The sequence below is a fragment of the Peromyscus eremicus genome, chromosome 4 (genome assembly GCF_949786415.1).
Source record: "Peromyscus eremicus chromosome 4, PerEre_H2_v1, whole genome shotgun sequence".
Lineage (NCBI taxonomy): Eukaryota > Metazoa > Chordata > Mammalia > Rodentia > Cricetidae > Peromyscus > Peromyscus eremicus.
Window position 1 is genome coordinate 144,000,245 of NC_081419.1, and position 15,065 is coordinate 144,015,309.

Consider the following 15,065-nt stretch of genomic DNA (forward strand, 5'->3'; position numbering starts at 1 on the left):
GTTCTCTATACAAGAATTTAAAAAAAAACACCTCAAGTATTTGAATAATCTTCTGTCAATTTTTATTAACTGGGTTAGGGGAAGGTTTTTTTTTTTTTTTTTTTTTTTTTTTTTAATCAGAGAACATCCTGAACACATTAGGAAATTACAGACAGGCGTGAGATAAGCGTCAGACAGAACAGATGAAGCGAACTCCTCAGGCATCTGAGAAACATTAATAATGAAATATTGCAGAGACAAATCTTTGTTAGGGGTACCGAATGCAAAGGGGAAAGTGGAGGTCTTGGCAGCCCTTTATATCACAAAATAAACCTGCAACTTAATTTCATTTTGCCCTTAGTTTTTCTTTTAAAGTTGGTAATCCAGGCCCTTGTCCCCACACCTCAGAAATAATTGTTCCCCCCAAATCATTGCAATCTCTCTCCAGTCAATCACTCCCTTCCCCAATAACTTTCAAGGGTCCTATTTGAAAACTAACTCTTACCCATTCCTCTTTGTACCCTACACATTCTGTTCCAGAAAGTAGGCAGATGCCCACAGGGCCTGCCCAGAGTCCTCCTTCCTCCAAGATGAACAAATAGGTCTTCCCTTCCCCGTTCAGGCTTAGGGGATGAGTTGACATCTGCTACAAAGCAGAATATTCTTTTTTTCATTATTATTATTATTATTATTTTTGCATTTTCCCTCTGCAACTTACTGGATACTGCCATCTTTTCATAACTTAACACAAATGCCTTTATCTACCTCCTCCATCCCACACCTGGCACTCACCAGCTCTCCTGGATTAACTAGTTAACCTGCTAACCCATTTTTACAGTTATATTGCCAGGAAAGACTGGACCAGAGACATAAATAATACACCTCAATCTACAACAATTCAGGTTGAAGTTGTAGGCAGAATTTCATTGGCTGGCCAGGAGAAAGACAAATATATACACAGAGTGAGTCTGGACGGGAGATGGAGTGGAGGAGGATCTGGTGGGAACGAGTGGTTTGTTTACTTGGATTTTCCGACTGGTCCGATGGATACGGGGTCCGTCTGCACCTGAGCATCCAGCATCCGCTTTGGTCCCTGGAGAAAAACATAAAGCAGTCCATATAAAGCCAACAGCAGCAAGGAGAACTTACCACATACTTATTCCGAGCTAGGTAATGTGCTACTCAAATATGCCCTATTCGTGGGTAGATGTCCAGCTTCAGCATCTAGTGACGTTGCTTTCTGGTTCTGTGAAATCTTAGACACATTATGATTTGATGTCTTTGCCTTTGCGATGAGAATATTTAAACATCTCAGAGGGTTGTTCCCAAGATAACGTGGACTCACACTGTGATACACTTAGAATAGTCCTGGGGTGGGGAACTTCCTCTTCTAGCTCATTCTAGACACCTTATCTCTAGTCATTGTCAAGCAACTCATTTTTTTCTCTGTCTCACAAAATGGAGCTCTGATTTATTCCTCATCACTATCTGGAGTGATCTTACTATCTTTAATCTGGCATCTTCCTCATCTGTGGATTCTGTCTGCTGCATCCTCAGGGCCACCCAAGTTCCTGGCATGTGGAGGGTGCACCTTACTGCTGTCCTGGTGTGGCAGGTGGATGCATGCAGGTGCTGTTACGACTGTACTACTGTACTTTCTGTCAAGTGTTACTTAGACACAGTCAAACTAGCCCTTCCTGCATACAGTTCCACGAGCTCACATTAGTACAATGGTCATGTTAGCACCACCTAAATCAAATACATACCACCCTTGTCTCTGCCCATCTCCCAAATATTGGCTGTCCTAGAATGCAGTAATGTATTGTGTCCCCCAGTATACTGTGTCCCCCAATAAAATTTATCTGAGATTCAGAGGAAAAAGCCAGCTACTATAGTAAACATGAAGTCAGGCAATAGTAGCACACACCTTTAATCCTATCACTTGGGAGGCAGGGATCTGTCTGGATCCCTGTGAGTTCAAGGCCACACTGGGAACAGAGCTAGGCATGGTGATACAAGCCTTTAATCCTAGCACTAACCATAGAGGTCTGGAGGTCTGTACAGACAGACAGGAAGTGAAGAGCTGAGCAGGAAGTGATGTAGCTGGACTGAGAGAGCAAATGAGGGAGCAGAACAGAAAGGCATATAGACGTGGGTATACAGAAAGTAGGTCGCTTTGGAGACTGAGGTGTTGGTGAGGTGAGGTTAACTTGTGGCTTTTCCTATTTCCCTGGTCTCTCAGGTTTTCACTCCTATATCTGGCTCTGTGTGTTTTTTTTTTTTAATTTAATAAGACCGTTTAGCAATTCATCTACACTAGAACTCACTATTTAGTCCAAGTTGGTCCTGGTCTCACAGCAATCCTCCTGAGAGTTAGGATTATAGGCTTGCACCATTATGCCTATTTCCCAGGATTTCATATCAACGAGTAAGAGAATCCCTAGCCTTTGAACACAGTTTCTTTCCTGTCACGCGTGAGCTGAAATTTATACATGTCACATGGATTGGAGGCAATTACTGGTGTGTGTGTGTGTGCACGCATGCACATGTGCATGCATGCTCACATGTGTATGGTGCACACGTGAAGGCCATGCGAAGGCCACAGGTTGATGCCAGGCATTTTCCCCAATTGCTCTCCACCTTATATACTGAGGCAGGGTCTCTCTCTTGGACCAAAACCACACTTACTTACTCTATAGCCATCTTCCTTCAGGGATCCTGTCTCTGCCTCCTTAAGTGTTGGGATTACACGATTGTGGCCACACCCTCTTGGTATTTACATGGGTCTTGGGAATACCAACTCTGATAATTTTATGGGGTGGTCAGAACAAATCTGACTGTCTTGGCCACTCTGCCTGAAACTGCAGCCGCAAAAAGAATTCTGTTCCCAGCAGTCTCAGCTGTTCCTTCGGTGAAGAAGTAACTCAAGCAAGCATTATCCCTGGCAGACTAAAGATGCAGGGGGCCATCAGCCTGAGGCTGGCTCTATAAGTTTTTATGCCACAGAGAGTACAGTGTGACTGAGTGGCTAAACACACCAGAACCTAACAGGAGAGAGTATTTTGTATAGCAAATAGCTGGACTTCTAGTTAATCACAAACTGTCTAATTTGGCCAACCACAAGCAGGCAACATAGCATATCATACTTAAATAAGGTAAATGGTGCACTGCACCACTCTGGTGCTTCTTGTAGCCAGTCAGTGATCGGCACAGCCATATCTGAACGGAATGGCAGAAGTCATGAAGCCAGCACAGCTGCTTGACAAAGATCCAGCAGAGCTGAGCCACATGATGGCTGCCATGCCACCTTTGGTTTTCATCTCCACCTGTTACATACTTGGGGCACTTTTAATATTTGTACAGTTTGAGGATATTGGATTGATGGAAAATTCCTTATGAATTATTTATGCCTTCTCCCAGGAATGCTGCTTCTGAGCTTATCCAGGAAAGTCCTGAACATGCTGTTACCCCGCCCCCCCCCCCCACAGTTTGAGGGAGATATCCTTATCTACTTGAAGGTCTTCCTTATGCCTTGGAGGTTGTGACACATAAAGAAGAAGCCAGAGGTCTCTTCATGAGGCTGTGAGACATTCTTGAAACATTTGTTCCTATACTTACACTGGAACAAGATATTCAAAACAAAGTAAATTCAAAAAAGTCATCAAGATCTGGTGGGCTAGAGGAATAGTCCACAGTTCAGATTACAAGCCTCTTCCCACTGTACATTCAGACAATTATGTGACATACAACTCTGCCCTACATAGAGACATATTGATAAGTAAAGGGTGGAGTGGAAAGATGATAAAAGTATGAGATGTTAGGACCTCCCTCTCTTAGAAGTTAGCTCATGTAGAGCCACTATAATGTCATATGACCAAGGAACAATGGAATGCCAGGATTAGACATATAGATTAATTCTATAAAGATATAAATGTGAACATTGATTATATTATGCCAAAATTTGAATAATAACTGCAGCAGCTTTAGCCTGAGGATTTTTCCTGGGCACTCTGACCACTAAGAGTTAATAATACATTGCTTGGGACATGGCAAAATGCCCCGGGTGGTTGAAGATTTTGTTTTGGTCTAATGTCCTTGAAGCAACCAAAGCAACCAGCTTGAGCACAGACTGTCATATGCCTCTAGATTCTCAAAAATTGTGTTATGGGGTAAATGAGTAAGAATGATAACTCTGTTTATTAATGATGTCAAAACTTGAGGGGAAATGATTGGAAATGATAACTGTTCTGTCATAGTTTATTAATGATGACTAAAAGATGAGCAAAAGGAAGTGAAACACATGTCCAAAACCAAAAATGATATGATCTATGTTTTAGAACATCATGAATGTATCCCTGCTAACTAAATTCTGTATAAATAAAGAAACACTCTGGCTGCTCGTCAGTCAGACTGCAAGATTCTCCCGACCGCCATGGCCTGGCTCACTTCCTTCTCCCGCTGACTCCTTACACCCTCTGCAGGACCCATCCACCGCCGGGGAATGGCTCCCGGCAAGTGATTACTTTGTCCAGCCTGTAAGCTCATGGCTGGTAGGGCTGAGCTGGGCTCTAGGATCCTCTTCTGATTCAGAGTTCTGTCCAATCCACAAATGGTCCCTTCCTCAAATACTCCACATTAAATATGTTGACTTTAGGGAAGGGGGAGCATCAATTGACTTAGATTGGGCCGTAGGCAAGTTTATGGGGGCATTTTATTGATTGATGACTTCAGTGGGAGGGCCAAGCTCACTGTGGGCAGTGCCATCCCCTAGGCAGGCAGACCTAGGTTGTGTAAGAAAGCTGGCTGAGCCAGCCCTGGGGAGCAAGTCATTAAGTAGCACTCCTCCATTGTCTCTGCTTCAGTTCCTGCCTTCTGGTTCCTGCCCCGATTTCCCTCCTTGATGGACTGTAAACTGTAAGCTGAAATAAACCTTTGCCTCCCCAAGTTGCTTTTGGTTGTGGTATTTATCACAGCAATAGAAAGCAAATTGAGGGCCGGGTGGTGGTGGTGCACGCCTTTAATCCCAGTACTCGGGAGGCAGAGGCAGGTGGATCTCTATGAGTTCAAGGCCAGCCTGCTCTACAGAGCAAGATCCAGGACAGGCACCAAAACTACACAGAGAAACCCTGTCTCGAAAAACCGGAATAAAGAAAAAAAAAAAAAAAAAAAAAAAAAGCGAAGTGCACCTTGACCTAAATTTTACAACGGGGGAAACTGAGGCACTGAGGGGTTGAATAGCTCAGCTAAGGACACACAGCTAGGAGGCAGCCGGAGCAGGACTGAGGACAAGCTGAGTGGAGTGGCTTGGGAGCATAGGCCTTTGGTCTCACTCTCTCCTACCATCCGCAATGCTATTTAGATCTTCCTGTCCCTACCACCCCGCATCCTCATCCTTCTTGCCCCTAACCTCAGCCTACACTTTGGAGATTAATACCTCATCCCTTAGCTAAGAACCAAGAAAGACGACCCCATCCACTTACCAGCCCCTTCAGGAAGCCCCCGAGGGACTGTCGCCGCTTCTCCGACCTCTTTTGGGGCTTGTCTCCACTCTGCAGTGAGTTTGCCTCCACCACGGGCTGTTGCACGCACTGCGCGGGTTCTCTGGCTTCCTGTTTGCTGCTCTTCTGCTTGTTGGTCTCAGCCACAGACTTCTTGTCCACCGACTTCTCCTTCGAGGAGGTCTCCTTGCTTTTCTGGGCTGTTGGCGCGGGCTCCGGCTCTGGAGGCGAGGGCGTCTTCTCCGTGGAGTTCGATGTCTACAGTAATTCCAAACAAAGACCCTGTTTAGTGTCTGAAAGACGATTCTTAATAGCAGAAGGGTAAATGTGTTAAACAGAGATGTTCGGATGTTGGAAATGAGTTTGGGTAAAATGTGGGGAAAAAAAAAAACAAATCATCAAGGTCGTGTATAGCAGGGGGCATTTATTTATGTATTTATTTTTGTAATAATCCATTATTCATTTATGCCTTCCCTGTAAGGACTCTTTCTCTTTGTCAAACTACATACATGACTTTGGCTGAGCCACTTAACTCCCCAAAGCCTCAATTTCCCCACCTGTAAACTGGGATAGTAATAACAGCTACCCCATGCAATCTAGGCAAACTAATTCTACTCCCCAGGAGAAGAGCGTGTGGCCTAGGCCTGGCCAGTCACGACAGTGTATGTGATGGAACATGTACAGCTCTGATTGGTTCAGGATAAGCTAGAGACAGCTCTGATTGGTTCAGGATAGCTGAAGCTAGCTCTGATTGGTTCAGGATAGCGAAGACAGGGGCTGATCTGATATTGGAACTTTGCTAGAAAAATCAAGAAGTCTGGCTTTACTCCACTGGATTTGAAGCTATGAAAATACAAGCCTGAGCCTTTGTGAGTTCGTTTCAAGAGAAAAAATATCTCCAGATAGGAAGTCAACACAGAGAAAAGCAGAGCCGAGAACACGTGAATGAAATCAGTACGGGTGTCAGCATATGTGACCGTGGATCCAGCATTCCTGATGCCCTTTCATGAACAGGGTGACTTATTTCTTGAGAATGCACATTTTGAAATTCATAATTACATATGACTTATATTTTTATGTGAAACTGTCCCTTTATTTCATGAAACGGTAGTTTAAAAAAAAACCCAGATGGTTATTTTTAGTTTTGAATGGGCATCTTTCAATACCAAAATGAGACACCCTACACAGTACCTACAATGTAGAGGCTATAAAAACCCTAGTCCTAGAAGATTCTGGGAAAACTGTAGCTACGCAGAGAAAAAAAAAAAATCTGTCAGGAAGTTGAAATCTTTTTCTCATCATTTTTGACCTCAACTGACTACCAGTACAGACACAGAAAATCAGAAAAGAGGGAGACCAAACAACCCCAGAGAAATCCTACTCCTCGGCGGTGATTGAACAGAGTCCCAAGCAAGCTTTCCTGTGTTAGACAGACACAGGTCTCAGCAACTCTGGCTATGGTGCAGGGAGGCAAACGGGAGTAGCAAGAGAAATTTGATGAACCCAATGTCACGCGCACCATCCAATTGGCTAGTGGCTGCTCACATCCTAGCTGGAGACATCATGTCTTTACATGGCCAGCATGGGCCTCAAACTTGTGATCCTCCTGCCTCTGCCTCCCAAGTGCTGATGGTCCCATACCCCCATATGAGGCTTCTGAGACCTTGGCAGTGAACTCTTGTAAATGCAATCCGTATCAACTTTGAAAGTTACACCAAACAATAGAAGTGTAACTACTACCCCGTGGGCCACATTTGACCCCTTAATTCAGGTCTACAAACTCTGGTTCATGAAGTCCTGTCCTGTACCCAGGCAGGAAGTCCCACAGCAGAGCTGTTGCATTGACCAAGAATAAAAGCTGGTGATTTGCATCAGTGAACCCAGCACAGCTCTGAGAAAGAAGCCAGAAGCCAAGCGGACAGGCCGCTCTGAGCCTGAGCTCACGGAGACTGCAGCTCTCGGGAAGTAGATGTCCTTGGAGGTAGCCAACACCCTTCAAATTATTCTGCAGCCACCTGTACCTAATCCTGCCATTTCTCAGCAGCCAAAGCTGTAGCAAGTGATAAGACATGGAGGTGAATCCCTGAGTAGCATAGGAAGCCCAGAGCAACTGTCTCTGTGGGTGAAGGGGACTCCCGCCACGATGCTCCTTGGGAAGGCTGGGAACCTGCGATGCTGTGCAAACCCCTGAATTTCCACAAATTGTGTGGAAGATGTCAGCATCTAGCAGTGACTCAAATCCTTACAGTGGAGTCAGAGACCTGGCTTGAGTACAGTTCTATCATGCCCTTGCTGTGCGACTAGGCATCGAGAGGCTCTCCCTGTCCTTGTCTGTGTCATGCCACCTGAGGGTCAAATGGCCACATCTGGCCCATGTGGAATGCCAAATGCCGGGTAGCGATCATCTCGGGTTTTCTTAGAGGGAGGTGGTTCCAAGACACAGAACTATCAGCTTGATGTTCAGGAAAGTCCCCAGCCAACGGGCTAACAGAAGAGCTGGTCACCCTCGTAACCTGGCCTGCAGTTCCTCTTTTTAAGAAACTGTGAGGCTCTGAGTGCACTGTGCAGATGAGGCACTGGGAAATGATGACGCACGGTGACACACTAGTAGCCCACCGCTCACACTGCCCAGCTGCAGGGACTCCCCCTCCCTTCTCGGGAAAAATTCCATCTGGGAACTGAGCTTTTCCTTGTTCCTTCTGCCCACATATATAGAAGTTTTCTAATTATTAATAGAAATAGCAACTCTAGACTGTATTCTGAGTTATGCTGTAGATTCATGTGATATGAATATTGGATGGCCATTCCCTACCAACAGTTTAATAATAATGACAAGTAGCACCTACATTTGGCTGGATCATGCAACCCCAATTCATATGCTGAAAATGATTCCCTTTTGGGGTTGCATTTGGAATAAAGTAATAATTCAATGTGAAATGAGGTTGTACTGATGGGGCTCTGATTCCAAAGGTTTAGCGTCATTATAGGAAGAGACACTAGGGGGCACTCTTCTCCCCTCGCTCCTCTCCTCTATGTCCCCTGCAAGGCAGAAGTCAGCCATTTGCAAGCAAGGGAGAGAACCTTCACTAGAGACTGAACCATAGCGATACTTTGATTTTAGCCTTTCCAGCAACAGAAATGAGGGAAAAGACATGTCTGTGGTTTAAGCCACTCAGCGTATGGTGTTTTGTTATGGCAGCCTATGCTGATATAAAACAATTCATTGAGCCTTCCAGGCCAGGAATGTTCTCAGTCCTTTCCTGGTACTGAGTCATCTAGGTAGGACGCCCTATAACGTCTACTTCCCCTACATCCACCTAAGTGTGGAAACTGAGGCACTGGGAGATTAGTAATCTGCCAAAACACCTATAGCAAAAACTGCACAAAAAACAGAAAACAAAAAGACCCTAGCCCATTGAGTCTAAAATCCAGGCTTTTAAGCACTTCTTCATATTATTAAAATTACTAGAAAAGTATTTGATATATTTTTAAATTTTTTAAAAAATTTTATGTGCATTGATATTTTGCCTGCATGTATGTCTGTGTGAGGGTGTTGGATCCACTGGAACTAGAGTTCAGACACTTTTTTGAGCTGCCATGTTGGTGCTGGGAATTGATCCCAGGTCCTCTGGAAGAGCAGCCATCTTTCCAGCCCCAGTATTTGATATTTTTATAGAGGTATTCATTTAAAATTTAAAAAGCGCCGGATTACAAACTAGAGGGTCTTTAGATGATGTTGAACACCTGATTTTCTTCCCTCTGGCTCTCAAGTGCTGGGATTGAGGCATGTGCTACCATGCCTGGTCTCACGAAGTGCCAGGATGGCATCGGGGCTTTGTGTATGTCAGGCAAGCTTTCTAATAAGCGAGCTACATCCCCAGCCCACTGATCCGATTTTTAAAAGGAAGATCCCATGCAGATATAAAATAGTCTGTTAAGAACAAAGCAGCTAAGTCAGTGGGCATCACCCATCTGCTTCAGGAGAGTTCCTACTGTGTGCCAGACCCCACACACAGCGATAGAAAAATGCAGACACCTGCTTGCTCCACAATGTTCCAGACATGGGCGAGGCAGGAGAGACACATAGGAGAATCATCGCAGTATCATGAAGTGAACCAACAAGATGGCGGTGATGACCTCAGGGCATAGGATCTCTGAGGGGGTGACATTTCTGCTAAAACTTGAAGGCTGGGAAGAAATTTCCCATAGGAAGAGAGAAGAGGAGGTTCAACATAGCTGATGACTAGTTTATACCATGTCTGCAGAGCCCAACAGTGTTTGGTATACAGTGGGTGCTTAATCTGGAAACGCTGCATAAATGACTGAGAACTGCATTGAAAATAAGCCTGGAGAGAAGCGAGAAGGCATCAGCTAAACCCACCACCAGACTGAGTTCAAGGTCACTTACTTGGCAACTGGAGTCTTTCCCATTACTTTCTTCTGAGCGGGTGATCCCTCCATCCCCTTTCACTGACTATAATAACAAACAGACAGTGTCCTTTCAGTGACCGCAACACAGCAACAAGGGACAGATGCATGCACTCCCCAAACCGATGACCCCTGTCATTTATTCTTGAGATTTAGGATCAAGACCCTAGAAGAGCAACTAGGAAGGACCGCTCATAGAGATGTGGAGTCCGACGGAATCAAGGGCTAGCTTCCCAAAGGAGCAGCCAAAGTCCCAAGCCCCCAGGGTTATGTCATTCCGGGATGAGTAGATCACGAGGAAAGTGCCAATGTTGAGGCTGGTTCTGGTGGACACACCTGGGGTTGCAGAACATGGTCCTCTGGGTGTAACAGCCACTGCCATGGAGCAGCTGTGACTGCTACAAGAGACCCTCCAAATCAGGCCTGTTGACTGTCCCTCATAGAAAGGGGGGGGGATCATTAGTCCTTCACCTGAGATTCTAGCCACTCTTTCCTACCCCCCCCCCCCCCCCCCCAGCTGTTTGTAGTCTCAGGAAGTACTAGGGCATACAGCATGTGGAAGGCTAACTGGAGGAGAAGGGTGTGGCTCCATCTAGCTAGCTATAAGGAAGTCATTATCCATGCTAGGGTGAGACCTTTCAGTGCAGCAGTTGCTTTGGGGTCACCCAGGCTCCTATAAGTCACCCCTCACTCAAGCTCTGGAAGAAAACCCAATAAACTCATTGGTTTACCATGGGAGACCTCGGTGGACTTGGTACTTTGCTCAGTCACTGGCCCCCTAGCTGGGGTGAATAGACATCTGTTCCTGTCTCCCCAGGAAAATGCATGTAATCCCTCCACTTATGGGCTGAGGCAGCAGGGCCACAAGATAGCCTGGGCTAAATGAGATCCTTTTTGAGAAGGGGAAAGAGGAGAAGAAAGCAGTGTTGGAAGGAGGTGATTAAACGTGAGTGAATGAACAACTGGGCATTGTAGCCTCCTGTTGGGATCACCTGGTGCTAACTGCTATTTTCATCCAGTGGAGTGCTGAGGGTTAGTGAGCATTCCATGCTCCATCCTTTAGCGCCCCCTAGGGCCGGTGGTTTCCTTGACAGGGCTGCATCTAGTTGACTCTGCATCTTTGATTCCTTCAACCAGGTGAGCTGAATGAACTAGTATTTCCAAATGTGCAGCCACAGGCACAAAGGCATCAGACTCACCTGGGGACTTGTTAGAGCGAAGCAAATTCTTGGCACCTGCTTAGGTGTAGATCTGCTGAATCAAACTCTGGGGGCTACGGCTCAGCCACCTGTATTTAACAAGCCCCTCAGGGGATTCTGAGCACATTAATGCCCGAGCTGGCCACAATCACACGCAGACTTAACCTGAGCTCCGTAGCTTTAGCTGTGCACACAGTAATGCCCAGTGCTTGACGCCATCAAATACCCACTGGGTGTGGTGATGAGCGCTCAGGTCTCATCCACCACACCAACTCAGGTCGAATTTTGGAATAGTTAGTTATTACTTTGCATCATCTCTCCCAGCTGTGCAAGAAGTGGGGCGGAAGCATTGTAGGGTGAAGAGGAGATGCTCACCCTCACTGTTATCACCTGGGCTGTTCTCTTAGCAGACGGCGTGCACTCACAGGGCATAGCCAAGAACAGTTAATCCTAAGAACGTTAGAGCAGGCAGGGAGCTGGCTCCACACCTACTTGAAAGCAGCGGGTGTGAGCAGAGTTCAGACCCTGGGAAGCTGGGTGGGCATGGTGACCATTTAGAATTTCAGTGCACGGGAAGAAGAAATAGGATTCCTGGAGGATCAGGCTAGCTAGGCTAGTCATATCTGACAGCACCTGGTTCAATCAAGAGACTCTACCTTAACATAAGGAAGACTCCCAGCACCAGCCTCAGGTGCACACGCACACATGTCATGCACACCCCCACACATGTGTACCCATATACAGGCAAACGTGCATATAAGCACACATACCATACATGCATGAGGAAAGAAAACTGTACTGGTACTCAAATGCATTTGACTGATTAGTGTGATCTGCTTCAGTTGTCTGAGATGGGATGCTCAAGGTTTCGGAGAAGAGCACAAGGCTAACGTTGAGTGGGGAGCTAACTGAGAGCAGGCACTGGGCCTAAAGAGAAAACTGTGCATGCTTTATTCACCACAGCAGAACCTTAACGGGGGGGATCGTTATTTTTCTCATTTTAAGAGCCAGCAAAATGAAAGCTCAGAGATATGAGGCTGGGCTGTGGACCTAGCTGGTTAGAGACGCACGCTGTGACAACGGGCAGTGAGTCCAGGCTCCATACTCTAAGCCACCTCTGCTTTCTGCCTCCCCAAGGAAGAGCAGGCATTACACCATCAACTAGCGATGGTTGAACATTTACTTGAAATTAGAATATTTGAATCAGATAAATTGAAATTAGAGTAAGCAAAATAATGTAGGCTTGGAGAAGCTAGAGATGGATGAACCTGAAGTACAGATGTTTGGGGGACATGCCCATGATCAAGGTGGACCCTGAGCTTCTTAAATATTACTTGGTATTCCTCTCCAAACAACAGAAACACTGACTAACACCATCAATAGTTTGAGCAGAGTGTGGGGATCCCTAAATTCCTAAAACCACATCTCCAGAGTATCCCAAGTACGGGTACACCCTTGATGTGTTTCTTGATTGGTTAGGAATGGAGGATGGGGTGCTGCCAAGCTCTATGAACTTCCTATTTCTTTGTTTTTTGAGGCAGCATCTGTTACATTGCCCAGGCAGGCCTTGAACTTGTCATCTTTCTGCCCCAGCCTTCCGAGTAACTGGGATTTACCAGCAGGTACCACTGTGGTGGTTTGGATGGGAAAGACCCCTGTAGGCTCATATTTGAATGCTTAGTCCCTAAGGAGTGGACCTGTTTGAGAAAGATTAGAAGGATTTGGGGGTGTGGCCTAGTTGGAGGAAGCGTGTCACTGGAGATGGGCTTTGAGGTGTCAAAACCCAATGCTAGGCCCAGTCTCTCTCTCTCTCTCTCTCTCTCTCTCTCTCTCTCTCTCTCTCTCTCTCTCTCTCTCTCCCCCCTCCCTCCCTCCCTCCCTCCCTCCCTCCCTCCTTCCCTCCCTCCCTGCTGGATGGATCAGAATGTAGCTCTCAGCTACTTCTCCAACACCATGCCTGCCTGTGTGCCACCAAGTTCCCCACCATGACGATTATAGACTGATCTTCTAAGATGGTAAGCAAGCCCCCAATTCAGTGCTTCCTTTATGAGAGTTGCCTTGGCTATGGTGTCTCTTCACAGCAGTAGAACTGTGGCTGAGACTGTTCCAGGCTTCCATGCACTCCTCTCAGAGAACTCGTGAGATACACCAGGGATCAGTGTGTTCTTGGCAGAATTTAGGTCCTGGGGCATGGAGAGTGGCTCTTCCTTCCTCTCGGTCTCCTGTGCTGTTCTAAGAGGCTCAACCTTGCCTGAGAGCATGGAGTAAAGGGAACCGACTCCTTTGGTGATTGCTGGCAGCCCTCCTTACCATCTGCTAACATTCCGACACTTTGTGATCTCACTGGGTCCCCTGGGTTCAGTAGAAGGAGCCCCTTCTACTGACTGGCACTCCAGAGTGGCCTTCAGAATATGGCTTCTGTCCACCTCAGTTAGCCCCTGGGGGACTGTGTATTTGTCTGTGTGGGTGAGTGGGGAGGTGTTCTTGTGTGGCAGTGTGCACGTGGAAGCTACAGGTCAACACTGAGTGATGTTCCCCTGGAAGCACCCACCTGTTCTTTTTGAAACAGAGTCTCACTGAACCTGGAACTCATCAATAGAGCTAGGCTGGCTGACCAGCGAACCCCGGAGAGCTACCTGTTTCTGCTTTCTTGGTGCTGGGATTACAAGCTATCATACCTGGCTTGGGGGTGAAATTTAGATCCTCATACTTGGAAATCAAACAGTTTACCAAATGAGTCATCTCCCAGGGGCATGCTGAGCTGTGAAATACAAACACGTGGGGTGTGTTGAGTGAGAGTGTTTCCTGTAGGCTCCGGCCTTTGAGCACTCGGTCCCCAGTGGGTGACACTGTCTGGGGGAGGCTTGGGAAGTGTGGGCTGTGGAGGAAGTGGGTCGCGGACACAGCCTTGGAGAGTTTAAAGGCTCTCACCATGCTATTTCTCTGCTTCCTCCTTTCGGTTCAAGACATGAGCTCAGCTTCCGGCTCCAACCACCATCAACCCTCTGCTCTAAGTTGCTTTGGCCATGGTGTTTTATCACAGCAATAGAAAGGTAATCAATGTAACATGCATGAACAACATAGCTTTTAAGCAAAAAACAAAAACAAAACAAAAAAAACCCAAAACAACAAAAAAACCGAAAACAATGATCTTTCCACAACTTCCCGACAATAAAGTTCTTTTGTATTCTAAGACAGCGCTGTTGAACTTGACTTTCCTTATTTTAAGATGTGTTCCACAGATGCTTTTCCAGTTCAAGGGCTGGATTGGGCAGGCTTCCTTTCCCTCCATCTCTTAGTCTTGGAGGAGAATTGGGTCAGCTCAGTACCATGCTGTGTTGGCAGTGTGAGAGCAGACCTCTGGGATCTCAGGAAGATCACTACCATTCCCATCCTTCTTAAGGAAAAATGGGAGCGAGTCTCGAAAGCCTTCCGATGGCTTTTTTTTCTGTTTGTTTTGAAGCCCAAGAAGCTGTGTGTATGCCAAACTAACTGACTTCTGGCATCAGACAAAGATGTCATTAAGTTCATCTGAGGCCACTTCCTTAACCACGCCTATCATGCATACCAACACCTCCCACCTGCCCTCCCTCAGAACCTAACTAGGCAGAGCCCTCTTTCAGTGACAACTCAGATAATCCATGTTGGGCTCTGCCATCCAAACAACTGTGACCACTGAGGCTTTATTTTTTTCCAGTTGTCAAAAATAACAAAGTTATGGTCTGAGGATACTAAAATTCTTTCAGAAATGATTTAGTGTCACATAGAAAAGTTTAGAGGCTCAGAAGCAATTTCTGAGATTTTCCTACTCCCTGCCAAGTACCTTGTTTCCCCCATGGTTTTATTCATGAGACTCAAAGGTAGGCATCTCAGGACTCCAGCCTGCAGTTTAGAGACAGAATCTAGTCCTGGTGTCCGAGCCTTGCATGTTAATGGTCCTAGTTTTTATTGCTTGCAAGGT

At 46.2% G+C, this 15,065-nt stretch overlaps 1 protein-coding gene across 2 annotated transcripts in view; it reads right to left on the minus strand.

The window, feature by feature from the left end:
• Window positions 1–876: 876 nt before the first annotated feature.
• The window catches only part of Bcas1 (brain enriched myelin associated protein 1), a 76,289-nt gene continuing 62,100 nt past the window's right edge, over window positions 877–15,065 (minus strand). For both annotated transcript variants that reach the window (XM_059261984.1, XM_059261983.1), the window contains 3 exons: window positions 9,886–9,951; window positions 5,460–5,735; window positions 877–1,072 (listed from right to left, as the gene is read on the minus strand). In XM_059261984.1, the coding sequence (XP_059117967.1) occupies window positions 998–1,072; window positions 5,460–5,735; window positions 9,886–9,951 (417 nt within the window). In that variant the 3' untranslated portion in view covers window positions 877–997. The remainder of the gene's footprint in view (window positions 1,073–5,459; window positions 5,736–9,885; window positions 9,952–15,065) is intronic.